The sequence below is a fragment of the Zonotrichia leucophrys genome, chromosome 1A (assembly GCF_028769735.1).
Source record: "Zonotrichia leucophrys gambelii isolate GWCS_2022_RI chromosome 1A, RI_Zleu_2.0, whole genome shotgun sequence".
NCBI lineage: Eukaryota > Metazoa > Chordata > Aves > Passeriformes > Passerellidae > Zonotrichia > Zonotrichia leucophrys.
Window position 1 is genome coordinate 11,045,092 of NC_088170.1, and position 25,972 is coordinate 11,071,063.

The following is a 25,972-nucleotide window of genomic DNA, read 5'->3' on the forward strand; positions in this document are numbered from 1 at the left end:
CCAAGAGCAGCGGCCCGAGCTGCAGCGGAGGCCGCGGGGCCGGGCTCTCCGGCGCTGCCGCTTTAAGGGCGAGCGGGCGGGAGCGCGGCCCGGCCCGGCCCCGGCGCAGCGGCGGCGGCAGCAGCAGGTACGTGCGGGCCGGGAGCTCCGATCGGGTCGGGCAGCGGGCCCGGCTGTCCCCTGCCCCGGCCGGGAGCTGCCCGTGCTGCCGAGGCCTGTGGCTGCTTTGCTGGGAGAGCGGCGAGGGCGGCGCGGCGGCCCGGCCGCTCCGCTCGGCCCGCGGCGCGGGCGGCGTGTGGGGAGGGCTGGCATCACCCGAGGGGAAGGAGCCGGGTGCTTGGGTTTTGGACGGCTCTTTCTGCCAAAAAAAAAAAAAAAAAAAAAAAAAAAAAAAAAAAAAAAAAAAGCTTAAATTGCATAGAAATTGGGGGTTTGGTTTTTTTCTTTTTGGACCGGGGGCGGGGGGGAGGTGAGGTTTTTCTTATGTGTTTTGCTAGGTTTTGTCTTCTGGTCCAAGTTCTACTCACCCACTGATTTATAGTAAGACAGGCAGTAGTGTCAAATGCAGGTTATCCACCCTGATTTTATTCTATGTAAAAAACAGGTTAGGAGTGTTAAACGCAGAGATATCCATGCTGTTATCCATCCTGTTTTATTCCCTGTAAGATGGATGGGCCAGCAGTGTCAAACACGGGGATATCCATCCTGTTATCCAGCCTCATTTTATTCCCTGTAAGATGGACAGTCTAGGAGCGTCAAACACAGGAATATCCATCCTGTTATCCATCCTGGGTTTATTCCCTGTAAGATGGATGGGCAAGCAGTGTCCAACACAGGGATGTCCATCCTGTTATCCATCCTGGTTTTATTCCCTGTAAGATGGATGGGCCAGGAGAGTCAACACAGGGATGGATGTCCATGATGCCTTCCCTCACTAAGCATTTAAGCTCAGTTTGGCATCTTGAATGCTGAGCTCTTGGCAGGTGTTTCTGTACCGACATTAATTTCAGGAGAGTAACCATCGTGACAGGCCATGCAAAATAAACACCACAGAATCTCAGCCCTGCTAATTTGCAGCAATTCGTGGAGAAAAGCCAGCATACAGCATTTGCTGACAAGATTTATCTCATCTCTCCAATTGATTGCAGTTAACATCATGCTTCCCTTAGGCAGATGAGGATTATAGAGATCTGCCTTCAAGAAGGAAGGCATTTGCTAATTGCATTCATTAATTACATGGACTCTGCTGAATGGCATTCTCCAGTGTGGAAAAATGCAAAATGTTTGACCATGTGTATTTGTTTGTAATAGAAACATAAAGCCTTTAGCCAATGATTTAAACAAGATTTAGTAGGAATATCAGCCTAAAAAGCGAAGTGTGAAGTTCACAGCTTAATGTTTGAGTAAGTGATGAAACTAAAGCCAGTACTTAAAGCGGAGGCCAGCACACAACAAAAATACAGTTAAACACCTATGAATTTTATTCTAAAGATACAGACAAATAAAGAAAAACTGATCTAATTAAAGTGTTAAGACTGTTTCACTGACATATTCTTCCTGTTGTGCCTTTGTCCAGTTTTAAGGACAACCTGCACAGCTTGAAGTTGTCCATGATTCTGTTGTGAAAAATTGCTGGGACTGGGATGAAAGTTGTTTTTCTTCATGCATTATTCTGCTGGTTTGTGAAAACCACTGCAGAAGAGAGAAAACATTTACAAAACAACGAGTTCAGTTTCTTGTTTGTTTCTACTTGCAGTCTTGCTGTTGTGGAAGCACGGGCCTAAAATGCTTACCTGGTCATCAGTTTCAGGGGAGGTTCAAAAGCCGTGCCCTGAAGCAAGGAAGTCTGAGTTATTGAAAAGAAATTGGAGAGTAAGGTGAGGAAGGAAAAAGCATATGGGAATACTAATGGATGAGTTGAAAGATATCTAAGCAGGGAGGATGGAAAACATTTCCTCTCCCTTCAGGCCCCTTCTTGCTGAGTGTACTCTCAAGATCAGCGTAGGAAAGGCCCAGGGTCTGCAAGAGAAGGTGGGTGAGGAAAGTTTGGTGATAAAGTGCTGAGAGGCTCTTCCTTTGCCTATCAATGTAGTACCGTGGCTCTCCAGTCTCCATGCTCTTGATTCTTAAATGAATCTAAACTCTTACACACCAGTCTTTCATTCCTTATTCATTACCTGTGTGAAGTGTGCTACATACCTTGAGTGGTGTGACAAGGCCATCTAGGCCAAATGTTTGTCCACCTTTTAAAAATGAATTTAAATGTGTTGGGTTCAGTTCCTCTCTTCAGACAGCTTAGAGCATGTTTATATGGTGTCTCAGAGTGGGCTACAGGGATGGAGGTCTGCTTTCTTCTACAACTGACAGCATCCACATGAGACTATTGCACCATAAGACTAACCAATCCTTTAAAATACTGGCTGAAATGCAATTAATTAGGACTACTCTGGTTAAGATAAGTTTTGGGCTTTTTTTCTATTTTTGTCAATTTTGGAGATTGATAAATCTTAAGGAGAGAGAGGAATGCTTTTAAAATAATGCTTTTGTGTAAGGATTCATCACCATTATAAAAAAGGTAGTTAATGGTGTCTCTTCAAACAACCTAGTGATAACCACTGCTATGTCTACAGGCCCTGCAATGCCAGAGTCTTCCTGCAAAATCTGAAGATTCAGTGGAAGAACCCAAAATGGGAGTAGATTGCTGTGTGTGTATCTTGAGGGCAGAGGGAGAGAGATGTTAAAAGGTTGCACATTCAATTTCTAGCGCTGGCTGTCCCACTAACTGGTTGTTTCTCACTGGATAAGCTCAGATTACTCTTCTGAATGGGTTCTTGATAGCTTCTTCCTTGAATACCACTTCTTTCAGACTTAAGACTGGGCAGGGGCAAGGCACAAGAGCACAGGGATCTCCTCTTCTTAAAGCCTTGAAGTCACAGAAGAAACATCACTGACACAGCATTTTTCTCCTTTCAGGAATTGCCATCCATCACTATGAACAACAACATCCTGTGAGTTCGTGTCAAACTTTCTTCCGAACTCTGCTGAGGAAGGCCGGTGTCCTTGGGCAAGCATGGCCTTCCGTGGCTGGAGGTGGCTCCTCCTCCTGGGCAGGCAGAACACCCTTGCCAAGGTGTGGAGAAGCAGGAGGGGAGGCCCCTCTGTGTGCTGGCAGCGCTGCTGCCACTGGAGCTCGGGCAAGGCTCTGGCCCCCGAGGTGAGAGCGTTTCTGGAGGAGAACACCGAGGTCACCAACAGCGGGCACCTCACCCCAGAGATCCGGCTGCGCCTGCTCACGCCCCGCTGCAGGTTCTGGAGAGAGAAACCTGACCTGTGGCCTTATGGGGACCCATTCTGGGCAATTTACTGGCCAGGAGGCCAAGCCCTCTCCAGGTATGCAGCAAAATTCACCACAGCTGATAAGTGCAGTGTGCCAGGATGTCAGATCTAGCTCTGTTTCTAGCAATTCCTAGTGATGTGTGATTGCCTATTATGGGTGCATTATTCATCCTCCTCTCTGCTTATACTGGAGTGTCCCAGTCCCTGCTGGCTGGCAGCAAGTTCAGCACCTGTTGTGTAAAATAACTTGTGTCTTTTAAATAGAAATTTGTTATAATCATGGCTATGCATGTGCTGGCAACAGGGCTGAATTTGGATCCATGAAAGGGCTTGCATATGTCATGAAAACCTAGTGAGGTGTTTAATTCTATCACTCCAAACAAGAGGATTGCAATTTTGTCATAAAGTGTATGGGTTTTTTGTTGGAGTGTGGATGTGCCTCTGGTCTGTTGAGAAAAGTAGTTTAATGCTGATGCACTTGGAGTGTTGGTTAGCCTGAATAACTCTCCTCATCTAGGCACATTTTGATTTTGGCTGCTGACTGTCAAAATGTCTTTACATGTTCCTGATTCAGAAGAACTAGAGTTCTTTTATTTTGTGAAATCAAATCTCTCATTTAAACAGCAGAAAAAAAATCTTAATTTTTACAGCAGAGAACAAGCTGTCAGAGAGTCCCCACATAGATGAAAGGGAAGAATCTGAATTGGGGCGTTACTGTTTTTCTGCAAGAAAGCATAAATAAGAAGGCAGTTTTGACCAGGTAAAAGATGAGTCTTACTGTTAAATTATGAGTTGATTATGCCATATAGATGAACTAGAGTGCTCCTAAACATTGGGTATATAAAATAGATTAGCTAATTTCTAAATTTTCTTATAATTCATATACTTGGATATTTGGGTAGCAGTAATAATTATCTAGCATTTCACTACTTTATTGTCTTACTGTTTATGCACTGGTTTGATGTATTAAGAAATATCAGAAATCAGTTGCATAATTTGGAAGAGTGAAAAGGGAGCACAAAAACATATAGTTGCCTCCATATAACTGTCCTCCTATCAGAGCTGGCATTTCCACAGCATCAGAAATCTCCTATTTCACACTACTCTTGGTGTAATTAAAGATTCCTCATTAACTGAGGAGGGCAGAGACACTGTGTGCACTGTGCCAGGGGACACAGCAGCATCCAGCTGTCCTGAGTCACCCAACCAGCAGCAGCAACTCAGGAACCACTCAGCTGGAAACAAGGCATTTGCAGCATTAGGGCCACATCACACCCTACACAAATTACTAATGGAAAGTTATGCCCAATCCCAGAGGGGCTCCTAGAAAGGAGAAACACAGCACCTCTGTGGAGATCCCATGCCTATCCTTGGTCCTGGTGGTAAAGTGGGGGCTGTACTTAGAGGAGTGATGGCCTTGGGGAATGCTGTTAAACATCTGAGCTGCTGAGCCTGGACACAAATGTCATGCACTGGACAAGCCTCTTGCTGCCATTGCTGCTGGTGCTTCCAGGCCCAGACATTTCCATCCATCCATTCCCAATGCACACCAGTCTTAACATTTCTGTGACACTCATCTGCACTGGAGTCCCCCTGCAAAAGTTGTGCTCACCTCTGACCCCTGTGAAGAGTCAGCCATCACTCTCCCTGCCAGAAGGTAACACAAATGTAGAATTCTTATTTCTACTTCAAAAGAAGTTTGGAAATTGATAGTAAAATTATGGCAGTCTGCAGTAATTCATTTCACCCAGTGCTCTTCTCCCTGACACCTGGGGCTTTCCCCTTGGCAGCAAATTGAATTTCATGGCAGTTGTTAAAGTTTTGAACACTTTGCAACAGTTACAATATGGTTCATAGTATTTAACAATAACTGCTACTTGCCTTCTGTCAGTTCTTCACTTCCAGCCTAGAAGTTTTTCAGGATTTCTCTTGGCAGGTGTCAGCAATTAGATGAAGATACCTTCTCTGCTCACCACAGCTCTATTCTTTTTCTCATTGTTACTCAGGAACAACACTATGCAGTCTCAACGTATTTGCATCTTTATCTGCATGGCTCAGGAAAAGAAAGAGGAGAAAATCCTCTTCTGCCAAGCAATTGCATAAGCAGTGTTTCAGATTGGTGGTGGGCACCATATTCACTATGAACACATCATGTTTTTTTCAGTCAGATTGTTTTGAATTTCTCCAAATCCTTACTTCACTATTTCTCATGGATTCTGATGAATTCTAGTTACCTAGGAGTGTCTACTTACCAGATAAGCTCACCTGTCAGAGAAGGAGCTGATTGACATAAAATGTTGCTTACTTGGCTGAATTTCTTTTTGTTTGTGGGTGGGGGAGGACACTAAGGGACAAAAATTATGGCTCTTGATTTTTGTATCATCTGAGACAAATAAGGAGTTTCGTGGCAGCTGCACATGTGGAACAGTATTAAGGTACCACATTTCATTACATGTTTGGCAAGAAACTCTTATGCAGTGTACTGTAAATCTGAGAAATTTGCCTGATCTTGTTCACTGCTTTAATAGCTTTTCTTTTTCAGGTATATTTTAGATAATCCACGTGTGGTTAAAGGGCGATCGGTTCTGGATCTTGGAAGTGGATGTGGAGCAACAGCCATAGCTGCTGTGATGAGTGGTGCATCCCAAGTCCTTGCCAATGACATTGACCCCAGTAAGGCTTTTTTCCATCTCTGTGTAAAGATACTTACTCATTTTTAAAGCACCTTTAACACAGACTTTTCTTTGCTCCATTTGGGAAAAATTCAAGTTCCAAACAGACTCCTAAGAATGCTAAAAAGAGGAATGGGTGTTGCCAATACTGGAAGCTGGGTTGTACCAGCCTCTCTTGGCCCAGGTATCTTTCCATAGCTCCTTAGAACAAACAGCAAATTTTCTGCCAAGTGTTGCCCATACACCACCACAGCTGGTTTGGATGAGAACTCCAAGCACAAGCAGCAAGTTGGCTTCTCTGTAGGACCACAGCATTTTCCTGTACTTTCATATACATCAAGGCTTAGATTTTGCCTTTTTCTTCTAGGCTTTGCCTTTCCCTAATTGACTTATGAGTACAGTTTATTCATCATTTAATTACTCATTAAAAGTATATCCATAGATTAAGGCAGTTAATATATTCTACTTCAATTCCATGATTGGTTTCCAGTGGTATCCCTTCTAGGAAAACTTCTTCCCTGTGTCATGGTGTAACGAGGAGAAAATTTCATCATTTCATGCTAGATTTTGACTCATAATAAAAAACTGTGGAAGCACCCTAGACAGGATGAACAACATTTAAGAGAAGAAAATTAAAAATTTCATCACAGAAATACATAAGAGGGTTGAATGACAGAATCCTAAAATGTAACTTTAATTTTACTTTGACTTTTCTTCAGTTGCAGGAATGGCAATGATCTTGAACTGTGAACTGAACCACCTGGATCCCTTCCCCATCACCATTAAGAACATCATTAATTCAGAGGCTGGCAACTGGGACCTCATAGTTCTAGGAGATATGTTTTATGATGAACAACTTGCTGATGGTCTGCATCACTGGCTGCAGAAGTGCATCAGGATTCACCAGACTGAAGTGCTGATTGGTGACCCTGGCAGACATCAGTTTTTAAGCCACAGCATTCACAGCCAGCTGCACAAAGTTATAGAATATTCACTGCCTGAGTCTACAAGACAAGAAAACTATGGGCTAACATCAAGTATTGTCTGGAGTTATCAGCCCTCAAACAGCTTAGATGATTCTTGAAGCTGCCTTCCTATGGGATTTTGTCTCACTTGATTGGCATTTGGCAGGTATATAACATGAAAATGGGAATTGAACAGTAAAGCAGCTTACTGTACCTCCACTGGACTAATTTCAATCATACTCACAGAGGCTTTTGCTCAATTTGATGTAAAAGCTACATGCAAACTGTATTCAAAGGGGCCTGCACTGAAGTGCAGATCTACAGACAACTTACACGTAGGAGTTTGCATGCTTGATGCTTCCCATGGGTATTTGTGTCCTGCTGACATTACTGTGAAATGTTTTGGATGTCCAACATACTGCTGTGGGGAGAGGGTTGTGGCTGAAGGACTACTGCATTGCTTCTACAGGCTTCTGCAGCTTATTTATAGAAAATTTCTAAATATAGAAAATTATTGCTGTCCTCCATAAAATTCTCCACTAGATTTTTAGCTCATAATATGCTCAACTTGAAGTGCCTTGCTTTTTTTCTGGGTATCTCTTCTGAATGTCAAAGTAACTAATTTAAATCTCCCCCTTTCCCTCTATAATAAAAATTTCCTCTTCCTTGAAACTGACAGAGTGATTATGTAGGAGTTGCACCCAAATTTAAACTCTGCTTCTTGACTGCCAGCCAGTGTAAAAGCTGTAATAAATGGAAAGTGAATAAATAGTACCAGCTATGGGGTACCTTCATTCCCTTGAGAGTAAGGTCAAATGATCTACACTCCCTACATTACCCTTTGCAAGGGTAAACCAGGTAATCTGTCACCTTGGGAAGCTGCTGGGGGATGAAGAGGTCTTTACTTCTGTGACAAACAGAGGGCAATGAAATAAAAACAGGGAATGCAAGTCTGAAATAATTATTTTGCTCTTCTCCTGAGGAGATGCTGGACAAACTCCAGAATCATTCTCAGTTTTATCTGCCAACTAAGAACCAGTTTCATCTGCCAAACATGGTACAAAAAAAACCCTGTTCCTCAGGTAAGATGCTGTAACTGTGGCCATCTGAAGAAGAAACCAATCTTTTCAGAGCAGTCTTGGAGGAAGTGTCAACCTGAGCAGTCAATCATTGAACAAGCAGTGATGGGCAGCTATAACTGCACCACAGCCCATAGTGGTGCCAGGTGCTGTAGTGAAAGCTTACAAATGTGCAATAGTGCGTGGTACTCACTCAGAAAACCATGGCATTCATGAAGTAGGAGGTTTAGGAGCTTAGTCAGACATACATGGTTCTATAATCCAGCAAGTTTTCAGAACTATCCAAACAGCCAACTTCTAAACTTTAATCTTCATAACAATATGTGAATGTTCTGCAAGGCTCACAACAAGAACAATGTCCAAACAATAGAGAATATGAAGTGGCAAGCACAGCCATGAGGTTCTTCTCCCACTTCACCCAGTACTTGTAAACATTTGTTGGAAATTACTGTGAACCAAAAACACATTCTAGTAGCGTTAGGCAAATACTAAAAACATAAGCTCTAATGGTGAAAGATTTAAAGTAACTTTAAAAATAAACCTAAAATTACAGTGTTACCTCGTTGCAGTGTTGAACAGCTTTTTAAGCACCAGGTGAGGATGTACCACTAAGTTACACATTGAGAAGAGGCTGTAAGGGGAAGATGGTAAATCTACAGGAACACTTAAGGACACAGTATAAGCTGCACTTGCCTTCAACATGACAAATCCAAGGTTATTTTAGTACAGAGAAAAAGGACAACTTTGTCACTGAGGTTAGCAGTAGCATTGTTTCACAGAGCTGCCTAAACAGTTGTATGATTCAATATCAAAAATAGTGCAACACAGATTTATTGTCCAAGAGTTCAAAGGAATGATGGGTCCTGATTGATCCCAGGGATATTACAGGGCATAATAAACTACTCCTCAGGAAAAAAAAAAAAAAAGGAAATAAAACCTGGTAGATTAGGTTATTAGGCCTCTATCAGGTGCAAGGATTTGCTGCAGTAACAGCTGCCAGATACTTGTAGCTACTGTGGCAAAATCAACTCCTTGAACCAATGGTTTGTACTGGTGCAGTTACATCCACAGAGATCACAGGAAAATATTCATCACTGGCTGAGCCATGCAACAAGACTAAGGGATTTTGGTGCTGGTCTTGGAAAAATATGCTTTTACTGACACCTGTACAACCTTTCTAAATACTCTTGCACTTTCATAAACCATATAATCAACAGAAGAACAAAGGTTATTGTCAGACATCATAATATCATTTAATATTGGCAACAAAAATTACCTTCCATGCAATTAGGCCTGAACTTTAAATACATTAATATAAGACTGGTTTATTTCTGCAACACTTAGGTATGGCTATGACAAGAGTTAAATGGTAAAGTAAATATATTCCTTATGGTTGCCTAAACTCTTTAGGTTTCCAGATGTCATCAAATCCATGTTAGACCACTGTAGCTAAACCCTTCTACTTCCAGATCCAGAGGATGAACCCAGTGTGCTCCATGCCCTTATAAAGCTGAAATGGCTGGCATTAAGGAGCTTCATGCAGAAACCCTAGAACTCTGACTAGAGGTTATGCTGGTTCAAGAAAGCCAAGGAACATGACTTAGAATTGTGATGAGAGCACTGCTCCATCATGTAATAAACTCTACAGTTCAAAAATTATTATTTTTTAATATTACTATAACTGAACAATAAATTTATTTATATTTTCAGCTTCTGGGGGCTGCTGAATATGTAATGAACTGCATGCAGCAGAACACACTCTACCATCCTGAGATTTATGTGCTCAGACACTACATTTGGTCCTATTTCACTCACAGATATGCTTGTAAGTACCAGTGTTTTGTTCCCTAAAAGGATTTTCATGTAGAAACAGGCAAAAGCCAGGTCAAATTAAATATTTGCCCATGTATAAAATCCTGTTTCTTGGTCACAGCTACTACTATGAAATTTGTAAAGTCACCATAACAACTCCAAAGCAAGTTTATGTTTACACATTCACAGGCTGTACTTCAGGATGTGTAAAAATCCAGCAAGTATTTGATGGTAAGTAAGAACAGAAACCTGCAGCATCAGTAACATCACAATAAAGGTACCTATGTTTTTTACTCCAGACCTAGCAAACATACACAGTGAAAGGAGATTCTTTGTTATTACTGCAAGTACATTTGTCTTACTGTTAATGCCACCTCCATTCACCACTTCTGGCTGCTGATTTTTTTTACATTCAACTCCCAACTTCACAGACACTGCTGTGTGTCAATGTTAGATTTGAACTGGGTACTTTTAATTTTAAGTACCATCCCAGAATACAAACTCAGAACACACACTTACCTAAACTGGGTTTGTGGCTAAATTGCTAATGGATGCTAAGTAGCAGCCAAATCCAGCACTTCAGGAAGCCTGAGCAACAGCCCTGTAATATTAATTATAGTTTAACTTTCCTCTTAATGATCAATGCAAATACAGGGCCCCAAGGAAAGTCAATGAGGAAGCCCAGGCTCACGGGCAAGGACTGGAATGGCAATGGAGACCTCCAGTGGGAGGCAGGAGGGATGCAACCTGCTGGAACAAAAGTCACCAGCTAGTTCTCCAAGGTGCTTGTTTACTGAAGGAGCTCTCCACCTGTAAACTCGACACTCACATATACAGGATAAATAATCAGTAAACAGTCCATGTTAGTTGCTTGATTTTGTTTGATATGATGAGTTGCTCTAAAGCATCTCGGGACCGATCTGAAAAACAACAAAGGAATTTCTTGTTACTCATTCAGAATATAAAGGTGCTATTTGGAATAGGCACACAACACAGTAAAGAAATTCTATATCTGCATTTATATTTATTTTGCTATCACCATATCACATTTCAGATACATCTCTAGTAATCCAAACCCTCTTGGTTCTTTTTCCAATCATCTAACTGTAAAGCATCACCAACTGTAAAAGACACCCACAGGCTGTCCTACTCCATTCCACTTTTCTTGAATGGGTGCTGTTCCACTTCTGGAATAGAGTAGGGGATTAAGATGCTAATATTTTTCTGAAGTCTTTGGGTCTTCATCAGCATGCTGAAGGGGAAAAAACCCACAATTTTCAAACAAAAAAAAAAAATCACCTCTCTGAAGGCTGCTGCCACATTTCAAAGCAAAACTCTCAGCTTGCTGTGAAAATCTCAGTGTATGATGATTATTTTATCCAGTAAGTCATTATTCGTTTGGGATTACTTATGGAGTACAGTGTGCTTTTCAGAAAGCACTTGATTAGCAAGTAATTATCTTCTTGTGATTAGACCTACCTGTTATCAGTGGGCATCCATGGAACAGGAAAATGTGTATCTTGGGACAACAAGTAAGGACAGCTTCGACAGCGATGTCCGTCAGATTCACACAGCGCTCCATGTGGATCTCCTGTTAGGAAAACAGGAATGACAAACATTCATTCCTGTCAAAGCCTGTCAGAGCAGCCAGAGTTTTAGAGGCAAAGCTTTCCTTTGCCCAACCCATTTCAGAAATCCCCAACCAGAAGGAATTATAGCATTGACCTCATATGTGGTCCTGTGCAGAGCAGGAAAATACCCTGAGGAAAAATAAGACAGCTTTTCTGTAAAGAGGCCAAACTAAAAACTAAGTGTAAGAGCCTGAGATGAGAGATGTGGGACTCCAGGCAGCTCTTCAAAATACTGTTTATTGTACAGGAGATGTTACAGCAGTCTCAGGTCATGGCTAACAGAGCCATGCCCACAGCTGCCAGCTACAGCTACAGGCAAGCCTGAAGCCCCTTTAGTTCTGGTTACGATGTGTTACAGATTTTTCTTTGCTGAGCATCTTAATACATAACAACCAATCAGCATCATACACAATACCTTTACTAGTACCTGTAGCCCATCACAACTACTATCATTACCACATTACAGCCATTACTATCCAACCACATGAGTTAGTATGGTACAGTTTAAGCTTTAAGTTGTTTTTCTGTTTTCTTGCAGTGGAAAATTCTTAGACCTTTTTTCTACTTGTCACATTGGCATGTTTGTTTACCTATGGTATCTTTCCTCTTTTCCTAAGACCTATTTCTGCTTGGTAAAAACATCTTTTTTGTTTGTGATCAACAAATCCTTTGCTCTAGCCATAAAAACTCCTTCCAGCTTGACTCAACCTTTGTTTTCTTAGTTGTCCAGTAACAATTGGCTCAGCAATTCTCAATTTAGACATCTACTGTTCTTCTATATCAAAACTTGCTTCCATCTCTATTCTGTTCTCAGGTTCTACATTCAGAGAGCTTTCTGCCAAGCATCCATATCTGTGAAACTTTGATCTTTTCCAACATCAAAGGGGAATTTTCCCAACACACACACAGCACTCAAGACATCTGAGTAAACTCTTCAAGGAGATTCCATGGTGTTTGAGTCCCATCACTTTGCCTATGACATTCTCCTACCAACTGGTTTCCAGGAGAACAGAACCCAAACTAAATTCTGGTGTTTCCCCAATTTTCCCAAAACAGCCTCTGCTGAAGTTTCTGGTATTTCTGTTTATCTACATGGCTCCTAAAAGAAATCAAAGAACTTCTTTAAGATCAGACTAAGCCCTGCTCTTTTCTTAATTTCTCTGCAGCTGTACAACTACTGCCTCTTGTACATGCTAGGAAAAAATGAAAAGTAGAATAACAAAACAGGTTATTACCAACTTTTTTCCCCTGCTTTTGAATTGCCTTAACTATCAATAATAACATATAAGAAGAAATGTGGAAAAAAGACCATCAAATCTAGTTAAATTAGGATTTGGTAAAATATACTTTGGAGATTGTAGGATAAAAGAAAAAAGCCATTGTCTTATTGCCAAGTCTTTCAAATTTATAAACTCCAAGGATTTGAAAGAGGACAGAAATTAAAGTCAGTCAGTAAAAACCCTCCCTCCTAAGTGATGCTGCTGATAATAGTAATTATAATTCTAAAATACAGGTATTTTCCTTTGTTCAGCCCTTTGTTATTAGGTTAAGTCAGTTACCTTTAAATTCTTTGAACATCTTCCACTCACTAGTGCTACAACGCCATCATCTGTTACCTGAGGGAAAAACCACAATGGATTAAAGCTCAATTTTTTCAAGCACAGCTATTTAGATGCAACAATCATATTAATTTATTCACTCCCTGCAGTCAGTGAATACACTTAATGCTACAGTATTTTCTTCCCAGCTAAACTAGTAGAGAAAACTATCCAAGGTGGGATTTTTTTCATTCTAATAAATACTGCTTCATCTTCCTGCCACCTGATCCAGCCTGGCTTTCTGCAAGGATAATTCCAACTGTGTAACTTATTTCTGCAGCTTCCTTGTCTCATTTAACAGTGGGTACACTAATATGGTCAGAGCATAGCACTTTAAATGTATAGGTTTAAAAAGCATTTCTGCTCTACCTAGACCAATTTGGGTTGGGGAAAAAAGTAATCATAGCAGAAAAGTTTAAAAAAAAGTGTCAACATGTAGTTACTGAGGAAGTTTTTACCTCATTTAAAATACACACAGGGAAACAGCTGTTTTCGATAAAGGAAGAGAGGCAAGGAAATAAAAAAAGCAGTGAAGTAAGTCTGGAGAAATAAGAGTTAAAATGGCAATAAATAAAAATTACCAAATGAAATATTAAGACTTTTTTGATACCCTACTTCTGGAAAAATCAAAAGAAGAATAGCATCTAAAATAAGAACCTCCTACATGATTTCCAGACTGACATTTCATTGTGAATGCTCAGTACTGGACTCACATTCAACATAATTACTCACCATCAGTGTCAACTGAACGCTACACTTACTGCAAAAAACCTTTCCCTCGCTTCATTATCTCCCTGTAATTATGAAATATGTTACAGGATTGCTTTTGCAGCTTGTCTCCCCCTCCTCATGCTAAACACTGTTGTTAAATCTTCTTCCCTGCCATTTCTGACATTTAAAATGTCATTCTTTCAGTGTTGACTCTGTAATATAACTCTGACAAGCACAATCACTCCTAAAATATCATTTAATTATGGAGTGTTTACTCCTACTAGGGGCTTGTATTGTTTGACATCCTAGACTATTACCCACATCAGTTTGTCCTAAATGAAAGCAGCCAATTATCTGTCCAAGATTCTACTTGCTTTAAATTGAATATTTTGGATTACTTTACAACTTAAGAAAATTATTGCACTAAATAGATATGCTAAAAAAAACTCCAAGGTAGATTTTAACAAAAGTTTATCTCTAGTTCACCATACATGCTCTAATACCAAAACATGTATTTTTCCAGTCACTAATAAACAAAATATACCTTTCCTTTTCCTTAAGAGGCAGAAATTAGAAATAAACTATGGTCCTAAATCTTGTCAAGAGTAAAGCTACAACAATCCCCTTTGAACTTTATCATGACAATCTCAAAAAAGAAACAAACAAAAGTCAATTGGCCAAGTGCCACTGGAGCTACCTGAGTAGATGAGAAGTCCACACTGTGAAGAAATTTGCAGTTTGCTCCTAGTGCCTGCAGAGATGCATCCATGATGCCTGAGCAGCTGCCCAAGTTGACTATTTGCAGGAATTGGCAGTTGAGTGCAAGAGCCAGAACTCCACTGTCAGTTATATCACAGCACCTTTTGAAAGAGGCTTCACGCAGGTAGGGACAGGACAAGGCCAGTGCTATGACTCCTGCCAAAAAAACAACATTTGAAAGAGTTTTTCATTCTCTAACATAGCCACCATGCTGAGTCCAAAGGCTCTGAACAGGTTTTGAGGAAGGAATAATTAAGATAAAGTGGAAAACATGTTGAGCATAGCGCGGTTTTAGCAGGAAAGTAACCTGATAGCTCTCTCCTAAGATAATTTGTGCTCTAGGCCTGAAATTTACACCACTGAGAGACTGTTAATTAGTACTGGGGTAGCAGTGGGGATTTCGTTTTTAAGCAATATTTACCCTAGATATATTCTTTGCAATTTATTCCAACCTAACAAGAAAAATAAGCCAGCAATAAGATCCCAGTTATCTGTGTACAGATAACACACCTTCTGAAGTAATTCCAAATCTGTTCTCCTTGCAAGAATTTAAGTTGATTTTTTTCAGCTGCTTGCAGTTATAAAGCTGCAATAATGCATTGTCTGAAATATCACAGTCTCGGAGGTCCAGAGACTCCACAGCAGGGTGCAACACCTGAAATGAAAACCCACCAGTTCAGTCAATCTCTGCTTTGCCATCAAACACACTTTTATGCATTTTTATAGCAAATACTTGTAATATTACACATCACATACAAGTTTGCAGTAGAGGGTGGGGTTACTGTGGTGGTGTTCACAAGGGTCCCAGGATGAGGGAAGAGATGAGAATGTTGACTCCATGTTTCAGAAGGCTGATTTATTATTTTATTATATATATTACATTAAAAGAAAATTATATACTAAGACTATACTAAAATAATAGAAGAAAGGATTTCATCAGAAGGCTAGCAAAGGAATAGAAAAGAGTGGGATGAGAAAATCTTGTGACTGACCGGAGTCTGACACAGCTGACTGTGATTGGCCATTAATAAGAATCAACCACATGGAACCAATCACAGATGCACCTGTTGCATTCCACAGCAGCAAATAATCATTGTTTACATTTTGTTTCTGAGGCCTGTCAGCTTCTCAGGAGAAAAGATCCTAGCAAAAGAAATTTTCATATAATATGTCTGTGACAGGGTTACCAGTCCTAGGAACTAAAACCCAAAGAAAATTTGCTCCATTTGTGCAACAGTTCAGCTCCCACAGCACAAACTGTTTCTGTGACACATGGAACAGGAACACATTAATACTGCCACTCAAACAATGGAAATACAATCTTGGTGGTTCACTTGCTACCTGTGTACCCAGGACAATGCCCTCACACTTGCTAGCAAAACTCTGGGGGCAGAAATCTGCAGTGCAAAACAAAAAACACTGACTTTGATCAGAACTTCAACCTGCATAACAAATAAGAATAATATTTAGAAGGAACTTCCCTCCTCATTAAATGGGATCTTTCACTCCCACAAGACCCAGACTGGAATTTTTGGAAATCTTTCCCAAGAGAACATTTATGAAAGTTAGACCCAAGGCAGTGGAAGGCAACAGATTTTAGTAACAACAGCCAGATACTCCCTTCAGCTTGTCACTCCCATCCTTAACTCCCAGGGACAGAAACAAATTTCCATAAACTAGCAAAGATAACAGCACAGCTGAAAGGCTTGTTAAAGGCCTAGTCCTCCTGTTCAGTCTAACAATGTACAATAAAGATACTCCAAGGCAAACTGGCTGTTTTGCAAATACATAAGATTTTGAGATAGACAAAGGGTTGTCTGGATGGAGCACATAGGAAAAAAGACATTTAAAAATACAAGTTTATATTCTGTGGACACTTGCTGAATGGCTTTATAAAACTTTATGGTAAAAGGGATTTAGAATAAGGAGTTTGTCTTGCATGTGGATGGCTGCTCCAAGCAAAAAAGCAGAGTAAGGGGGGAAAGATGCATGGTAACACAAATTTGGACAAGAACACAGAGGTGAGAGATTAAATAGAAGTACTCACAAAAGTTCAGATTAACAATTTCAACGGAAATTTAACTTCAAGCAAAATTCTTTAAAAATACCCTTGGAAAACAGAGGAAACACATAAAGGACATGATTAAATGGGATACTGCTAGCAAAGAAAGCTAAGGTATAATATGCCCAGGGAAAATGATGACAACAAAGGGTATAATTGCAGAAAACTGCAAGAACAGAGAAAGGAAAACACATGAAAAAAGAACCAGAGCAGAATTTCCTAGGTTCACACGGAAAACAGGCTCCAAGAGAAGGCACTGATGAACTGCTGAATGAAGAAAAATACAGAGGAGACTTTAGAAAGAGACAGCAGAAATATCTGTAAATCAAGGTCTCTAGTTTATTTCCAGGCTAAAAATATCCTGATGGATTTTGTGCATTCATACACACACAACCACATGGCTTGAATTATATCACCTAGTATGATGTTTTGAAATTATTCCTTACTGAAAAGCTAGCCTAAACCAGATTTTGTCCAGTCAATTTTTCCAAAGAAATTGATTTTTACTCAAACACTTAATTTGTGTAAGCACAAAACCATTTTATCTAAAGCTAAATTATTTTGTTTCTAAGTTTTCCACAGTGCTTCTGCCTCTACTCTTGGCTCCACTATCATAACTCTGAGAAATTGAGAATATTTGTCTCTTGAGTTCCAGGTCTAAGCAGGAATGCACAGGGAGTTGTTAATTTTCTGCTTTCACCAAGGCCAACCTTTGGCTTCCTTCAATTCTCACGCCTCCCTTTGAGGCTGAACAAGACAACAGTAAACAGACACAAAACAGATGTGCTGCTGAATTTACAGCTGAAGAAATGTCTTTAACTGGTGTCAAACTGAAACACTGACACACAGCAGCGTGCAAAAGGGATGGGATAATTTGAACTACTGATTCCTAGCTCTGCCATCATTATATTTCAAGGAACCAAAATTTAAATGAATTATATGGAGATTGTGTGCTTAGTGTCAATAGAGTTCTACCAAAAGAACTCTAACAAGCTGCTGAAATCCTTTATATAATATATATAACAAATTATGCATGAGTATCTTGAAACACACATCACTCAGGAACAGACTGGCGTGCAGGAGAGGCTGCTTTCCTCTCCCAAAACAGACAGTATGGATTCTTACCTCACTGATATTTTCATCAGTTATTTGCCCTTGCCTACTCATTAATTTGATCAGTTTATCCTTTATATTGGGTGGCAATGACTTAATATCTGCAGAGTATCTGGAAAGGTTCTTTGTCAAACACTGAAGGCATCTGAAATAAAAGAAAGTGACAATACAGTCAAAAAGAGGCATTGCATGGTAGAACTAGAACAACCAACCCATATTTTGTCATCTTCTGCACCCAGCTATGGTTCCCTCAAACCTTAAGAGCTTCAGCTGTTTCACATTACCACTGATTCAGCTGCTGCCCTTTGGGGTCAAGCTGATCCTGCTGTGAACTGTTCCCTAAGCAGCTGAAGGCAAAAATCAGCCCCTCAACCATTTTTTTTCTGTGCCTTCCTCAAGCTGTCTCTGAAATTTGCAGTTGCCATGTGAGCTGTTAAGTGTCTGAATGAAAATCTGAATGAAAATCCCTTGACTTGAACTCAGGACACAGAAACAACACTGCCAGGACAAGTGGCTGAGTGCAGGGGGCAGCAGCAGCCTGGAGTAATGCCAAATTAAATTCAGCATATAACCACAGCTCTGGAGTCCCCACAGGTAACTGGATTTGCAACAAAACTTTGTCTGGCATCAGAATGCCACCAAACTGCAGGAAATTAAACTCACACCAAATAATAACTTCAAAGACGTCAAAATATTAATGCTTTATAATCTGGAGGGTAGCACAGACTTAAGGCAGGAAAGAAGCAAGATTTCCTGCATGAAAGCACATTAAAAAAAAAAACTGAAGTTTATACAGTGTACAACAATCACCTCTAGCAGGTGCACCAACTGCTTAGTTCAAATCCACAAGAAATGCTCCAAACCCGACCCAGATACATTGAAATCAATTTGAGCTATGCCAACTCTTACAATGGCATATTAAATTTACCTTGAATGGTTAAGATAAGTCACCTTCTTTTCAAAAAGCTGTTTGCTATTTTCATAGCACAATACTGATCTGCAGTTTACACAGTTAATCATTTAAATGAAAGAAGTTTTCACAGTAATTCTACTTTATAGGAAACTATAAAACACTTACTGGCTACACCATGGCAACTATAATCTTATCATCAGTGCTTTAAGGTAGAAATAACAATCTAACTGTACTCTTTGCTACATATTCTTCTTTTATCTTTCAAATGAAATATTTTATTCCTGTGCAGTTTCTAACTTCCTCCAGAACACAAAGGAATTTGACATTGAAGATAATGAAGAGAATAGAAATTTTCAGTTCCCCTTTGGAGTAGCAAGACAGAGCTTAAATTACATAAATACAAATTAAATTACTAATTATATAAAATAATAAAAAAGTAGACACACAGGATGCTAAATGTAGCTGCAACCAGTGGGTAAACAGACAATGAGGAATATAGTGGCTTTTGTGCAGAAGATATGTAACAAGAAGAAACTGCATGTCCCCAGAAAAGTTCAAGGCAAAGTCACGTTTTGCAACACTGGGGACACTTGGTGACCACCAGAGACCCCTTCAGACCCTCTAGGACCACAGTGTTATAAATGAGATGCTTGACTAGGCCAATATTCAAGCAGCAATCAATTTATTCATTAATATGGTAAAGTATGAGCAATACAGCGCTGGGTACAGTGGGGGAAGTTTTCCCTCCAACTGCACACCAATAGTTACAGGTATTTATAGGGGTACTCATCAGCTTTCTCAGCAGTTTCTATTCCCAATTTTTACATCACAATTCTGTACACTATTGTGATTTAGTCTTCTCAGGATGTACATCCTGAAAGGAGTATCCCATCTGGTGGGGTCCAGCTCTCCAGATGTGAGTCCAACTTTTAATTGCAAGGACTATAAATCTCATAACAGTGATGTCCAGCTTCCCTTGGTCAAAACTATAAATCCTTGAGGTGATGTTCATCTTCCTTTCTCAAGCTGCTTTTCACTGTTTTAAGGCATGAGATAAGCATGCTTCCTTTTTATATAGTCTAAAGCCACAGTTTCAAAGATCCTTACTACAAGCAATATTCTAAAATTATACTTCAAAAGGTTATGATTGCAAAACTCTTTATGGCTTACCTACAAGCAGAAAGCTTTTGTCAAAACACAACACCTTAAAACTTTAATTCAAATCAACTTAAGACTTATAAAAGTTAATTGTGAACAAAGGACAGATTCAAAGGCTTCTTCCATGCTTCCTTCCTTCCATTCAAAGGCTTCTTCTGACACGAAACAGAGCTTTGTATTTCACAACAACAGGACTTCCAGTGAGACATGGATGCATGAAAATTAGTTGAAGGACAGTGATGTTTATGTATTAGCCAGCAAGCATGCTTTAAAGAACACGTATGGAATGGACACTTGTAAAGTGTCTATAGAGCACTATGGAACACACATCTTGTAACATGTCAGGATACACTCACTTATAGGAAAAATCCTCCAAATGCGTCCAGTTATGCAATAAAGAACGCCTGCTTTCTAATACTTCAAATTGTGTAAGAAATTTTGTTTTCTAGCCAATTTCTGTATCAACACGAATAAAAACTCATAGCAAGACACCATTCAGTGGATTCTCAGGGGCCAGGAGAAGCCAGGGATCCTCAGCCGTCCCTGCACACCCGGATCTGTCAAGTGTCACATCATGTTACACGCCTGCCAAACCTCGTCACCCCTGTCACCTCCCCTGTCACCGCTCCCGAGGGGGCAGCTCAGACGATCCCCGCCACCTCTTCCGCAGCTCCCGAGCGCCGCCGGGCCCTGCCCGCCCCGCACTCGCTGGGGCCGCCCCAGGCCTGCCCCCCTCCCGGAGCCCCTCGCAGGGCGGGCAGGCGGCGGCAGCAGCGTGTCGGTGTCGGGGCGGCACTCACAGGTCCAGGAGGAGCCGGACTTCCTCGCCAGCGCCGTCCCAGCTCATGGCAGGGAACGGGGACTGCGGCGGGGAGAGGGGAGAGCGGGGAAGCCGGCCCGGCGGTCGGTGCCGAGATGGCGGCGGCGCGCGGAGGATGACGGGAGATGTAGTCCTGATCCCGGCCCGCCTTGGGAGCGCCTCACGAAGTGGCCTGGAGCGCTGAAACACCCCACAGCAAAAAACCCGGGCCTCTCACTCCCCATTTCCAGAAGTTAATGTAATAAGTAGCAATACGTTTGTTCATTAATAGCTAGATAATTTAAATTATAAAACAACAGCTAAACAGCTCTTGATATGATGAGCAACATATGGTAAAACCTTTAACTTCGTAAGAATGGCTTTGTTTACAAACCCCCCTCATAGTTATAGTAGACCCTCTGTATTTAGATACAGCTACATCTGGTAACAATTATTAACTTCGCTAGAATTGCTTGGCTTGCAAATTCCACCCCATAGGTATAGGAGACCCTCTGTAACTAGATACCGTCAACATCTGGTAACAATTATTAACCTCGCAAGAACTGCTTAGCTTGTAGAATTTCGACTTATAGATATGCCTTATAAGGAAAGCAGCCAAAGAGGAAGACTTGGGGCCTTCATCCCACAACCACCAGAAGGCAGAGAAAGAACCCCTAGCAACCGGAGGAGCAAGCGCAGGAGACAGAGCACGTCATCCAGGCATCTGGAAGAAAGGGACAATAAAAAGCCAACTTTAAGGGGCGAAAGGTGCGCGCCTAAGAGGAGCAGGGACTCCTGGCCGCCCAGCGCTGAACCTTGCTTACTCTCACTTGCATCATAATAAAGATAATTATACAATTCTTAAAATATCTTCTGTTAATGGGCCATTGACAAAACCCCCTGAAGTCTGCATGACTGATAAAATTCCACCATCCCATTGTGAGATGCTACATCCAGGGGAGGAGCCAAGCATTCCTAACTGGATATAATCTGAGATTTGGAACACCACAGTCAGCCTTTTCCCACTGGATTCCCAGAGGACCAGCTTTCTTCTCCCTGGATTCCCAGAGGAATACCAGGCCCATCTACACCACCACTAGACCTTCAGAGGAAAACTACACCCTTCTACAGGATCACTGCTTCAACAGATGCTGATGCATGATGATGCTGCAAGGCCTACAAAATATATTTTATGATTGGGTAATTAGAAATATCCATTAGTGGGTAATTGGATGATTCAAGTTGTACCATTACGGTGAAAGCTATAAAACCCCCTAAAGAAAAATTGCTTGTATGTGACCAGTTTGACTGTGACACCTCATGCACATAATTGAATATTTATCCTTGCCCTTCAGTCATCATGAGCCAATTGCTGAAACAAAGGTCAACAGGCCAAACAATTTTTATCTGTTAAAAATGCATTTATTAAGCCAGCTGAGAGAAAGCATTAGAGCCCATGATCTATGAAATGCTTCTCTAGAAGCATTTATACTCCATATAGATTTCAGTGGGTTTATATAGCATTTTTACCACCTTTCCCTCTCTCCTTTTTTGGTTAGTGTTCAATAAGCAAGTGGTTAGGCCTACATTCCATCAAGCTACTATATTTTTAAACTATTCTTGATGCAAAACCAGCCAGTCTTCCTTATCTCTTACCTGCACATATTGCATCCAGCTGCTTTTCTTCCTGTTTTACCAGATTTGCTTCCTAAGTTTCCTTCCCATTGTTAGCTGTTCTGTTATACTGAAATTGTCTTTATTTTGTTAAGTTATAGTCATGTCAATACTTTAATTCACATCTGCTAATTACAAACTCCTGGTTCCATTTGCAGGCCTCCCAGAAGGATCCCTTTCCTGGGGTCAGGAGACACGGTAAAGCTGTAGCAAACTGTGTGGTACTGACATATTCTGAGTGACAAACCTAAACAGCACACAGGCCTGTGCTGACCTGAGCAACCAACTCTTTTCCTATTTTTCACAAGATTCAGTTCACCACTTTCTCCAGCAGTGAGTCTGGAAGTGGGTAGTGTTATGAAGTTCTATATGTCTAATTTAATAAACAACAAAATTTAATTCAGCAGGAATGTTAATTGAACAGCAATTTTGTATAAATGAATACAGTCAAGTATATTAAATATAATCAAGCATATACAAAAATTTGGCAGTGATTAATTAAGTGTGATTAAGGTTCATATAAAGCATAAGCAAAACCAGCCAGGGTACAGGGAGGGCTTCTCATCCTGCCTCACATGGGAAACAAAGGAACCCAAATCAAACCTTATAAACTGTATGCTAATGCATATTCATCAATAATTTTCCATAAATTTGCTCCTATTTTTAATTCTTGAACTCTACATCACTGTACTGCAGAGCACATGCTCCACTTGTTGCTAAGGAATCTCCTGGCTTTTTGGTCATCTTTTTGGAGGAAGGCTTGCTGACTTCCTCGCTGTCCTCTGAATAACCTGGCAGGTTGTGCATGTGCATAAAGTTTGTGTTACGTAAGTAAGCATTATGTTCCAAATAAGTCTTATTATTTCATAGATAAGACCATTACTTTAGATTCCATATCTGGAATCATCCCAACTTGGCTCATCCCAAGGCTGATTCTGTTTTAGGATCTTGCTCATCTCAACACTACATCCTGTATCCTGCTTCTCACATGTAACACCTGCAAAGGGCAAATCTGTTTTCCCTTTATTACCTTATAACAAATATTTTCTAAAATATTGATATAGTTACAATTTAGTTAGCACAGAACATAACCATTTATCACAGTAGTAATATGGCCAGGGTAGGTTTACTGTTCCTCAGCTTCTCAGCTGGAAGTAATTAAATAATTACTAGCCCAGGAGCTGTCTAACCTCAGGAGCTGCTTCTGAAGCAGGTGATGAACTGCCAAACTTCACACACCTATGCTCTGTCTCAAACTGGCATCAGATTATTCCAAGGAGCAGACAGAGTCTGCTCTTAAACTGGTTTGACTGCAGGCAGCTGTAGGAAGGACTCCACATCACCCTGAACACGTGATAAGCTGTACTGATAAAGCACCAGGATATAAAGAGTGACTGAGGAAGTGCTGTAACTTTCTAATAGATTCTCTGCAAAGAGTGAGGCTTGTGCTGGCATGTGGGGTGATTCCTCCCCAGCTGCAGAAAAGCACTTGCCTTGGCTGAGCTTCATTAGGTTCCTATCTGCTGATCTCTCCAACCTGTCAGTTGTCCCTATTCAGAGGAACATTGTGATGTTGCCAGATAAAAAATCATCTGTACCCTTGTGGGCTAATACAATATCTATTCTTCAAAAACCACTGGCCTGCAGAACTGCACAATTTCCATTCTGCAAGAAGAGCTGGAAAGCAGCCAGCCCATTTGCCAACTTCTACCAGTTCACTAGACAATCAGGTATCATTTTGGGGTCAACCATCAGGGATCACCTAAGAGACTCCCAGGACAGAAGAATAAGTGCATAGAGGGGTGGGAAAAAGTTAATGATTTCAGGAAAACTATTGTCCTCTGTATGTTGATTCTGGAAAAAAAATCAATGAATAGGCATGTGAAATACAGCATTTAAAAAGGAGCTTCTCTTTATTCAGCATGCACAATAATTCAGAGGAGATATCCCCTCATGCATCCAGCATTGAATAAAGAATATCAGTTTCATAATACTACATTGGTGTTAAGGGTGGTTTTTTATTATTATTTTTATCCATTTTTGGGAACAATGAATAACATCAATCACTATTTCCAGTTTTGAACCATCTATAAACTTGGGAGCATGCACTTTGCATGTGACATTGTCAAGGTCATTAAGGAAGATGTTGTGTGATATGACCTTAGTGTTGACGCAAGGGATTGGTCTCCAGAATGTCTTTGTGCTGCTGATCCTCTGAACTCAGAAGCTGTTTCCAATCTACCTCACTATATAATTATCCAGTCCTTACTGGGCTGGAGAGAAACCTGATCAAGCTCAATGGAAACCTGATCTGGTTAAACATGTGCCTGCTAATTGCACGGATGTTGCACTAGGTGACCTTTAAAGATCCTTTTCAACCCCAACTGGATTATAAAGACTAAGGCAAATATGGCATTCAGAACCTAACTCTTCCTACGTCTGCTTTGTAGTGTGAAGTTCTGGTCCAGTTGAATCTCAAAAAAAACAAAAAAAATCACAAGATGCTTAAGAGAAAAACATCATCATCTTATTGCAGGGGCTCCATACTATCATCTCCTTATCACAAAAGTTCCATACCTTCTTGGTGTTTCTCACAGGCACCTCTTCCAAGCACTGACTTATCCTTCTTCCCAAAACAGCCAACTGACTCCCATTCCCTTCTCACCCAGCCACTCCACTCTTTTATAGCACTCTAATTCTGATTGCCCACAGCTGTGGCCTGTTAAAGTCAGGCCTGTTCCTAATCTTTGATAATTGGCCCAGCTGCAACTCCTTAGGGGTAAGATTACTTTCTACATATCTTAATTTTCTTATATTCTGTCCCCCTACAGAAAAAGGTGTTTTTAAAAGTTAGTCTTATATGTCTCCTGCAATTCTGGGAAACATGCAGAGCAGCAGGACAATCCTCTCTGGTGGAGCCACTGCTGTGCAGCATTCTGTGGCAAGGTTCAATAGCCTCATTGTTCCTCACATCTTTACAGTACTCCTCCAAGTAAAACAAATCCATCCATCTCTTACTGTACAAACCAAATGTTCTAGAAGGGTACACACTGAGGTTTGCTGAAAGCATTTCACTTTGACACATTCCTGTGGGAACAAGCCCTTACAAAGAGCACACACAGACTGCATTGTTAGTGGCAGCACACATTGTATGCTAAGGTTCAGTGATCCCTCACGCTAACATGTGCTTCTCTGCCACCAAAACCTAAATTCTGCCTAAGTTCTACTTGAAGTCACCCACCTTTGCAATACCTTTCGTGATGGCCCACTGCAGCATTGTTTTTTACCAGGTCCCTGTCTCATTCAGGAGTGGGTGCACATTCTCTATTGTAGAAGCACTTCTTATTGCCTTTTACATCCCTTGATAAGATTGATTTGGTTTTCCTAACTCATCCTTGCAGAATTAGACAGTTCCTTCTGAGTCACCTGTGCTAATGTCCACCTCCTGTATGCTTCCTTTTCATGAGTTTCCTTCCTTGAGTTCAAGCTCTCCTTGCACATCCATGCAAACCCTCCTGCCAACCTTTCAGGTTCTCCTGCACAACAGAATAGGCCATTCTTGAGCTTGTAGAAAGTGAATTCTTTGTGAGATACAAAAAAATCCAACCAATCAAAACCAGTCTTTCTGCACCTGTTCTCTTTCCAGGATGATATCAAGTGGATTCACCAAAGTAGATCCCTGAACGTGCT

General features: G+C 40.8%; 2 protein-coding genes across 5 annotated transcripts; one reads left to right on the plus strand and one right to left on the minus strand.

Moving 5' to 3' along the window:
- On the plus strand, nt 1-7,744 carry ETFBKMT (electron transfer flavoprotein subunit beta lysine methyltransferase). 2 transcript variants are annotated; one of them, XM_064737570.1, is made up of 5 exons: nt 1-127; nt 1,757-1,877; nt 2,974-3,390; nt 5,879-6,009; nt 6,728-7,744. In XM_064737570.1, exons 3-5 carry the CDS (start codon nt 3,071-3,073, stop codon nt 7,090-7,092), a joined length of 816 nt encoding a protein of 271 aa, XP_064593640.1. In that variant the 5' UTR covers nt 1-127; nt 1,757-1,877; nt 2,974-3,070; the 3' UTR covers nt 7,093-7,744. The 2 variants fall into 2 exon arrangements, with proteins under 2 accessions (XP_064593640.1, XP_064593644.1); XM_064737574.1 differs by lacking the exon at nt 1,757-1,877 and having other exon boundaries at nt 24-127.
- Nucleotides 7,745-9,280: 1,536 nt separating this feature from the next.
- On the minus strand, nt 9,281-24,940 carry AMN1 (antagonist of mitotic exit network 1 homolog). 3 transcript variants are annotated; one of them, XM_064737593.1, is made up of 7 exons: nt 24,860-24,940; nt 17,751-17,883; nt 15,074-15,218; nt 14,502-14,719; nt 13,055-13,111; nt 11,344-11,455; nt 9,281-10,784 (listed from the first exon to the last, which is right to left on the minus strand). In XM_064737593.1, the coding sequence occupies exons 2-7, from the start codon at nt 17,790-17,792 to the stop codon at nt 10,711-10,713; spliced, it is 648 nt and encodes a 215-aa protein (XP_064593663.1). In that variant the 5' UTR covers nt 17,793-17,883; nt 24,860-24,940; the 3' UTR covers nt 9,281-10,710. The 3 variants fall into 3 exon arrangements, with proteins under 3 accessions (XP_064593663.1, XP_064593656.1, XP_064593671.1); XM_064737586.1 differs by lacking the exon at nt 24,860-24,940 and adding an exon at nt 20,610-20,744; XM_064737601.1 differs by lacking the exon at nt 24,860-24,940 and adding an exon at nt 20,166-20,185.
- Between the last annotated feature and the right edge of the window lie 1,032 nt (nt 24,941-25,972).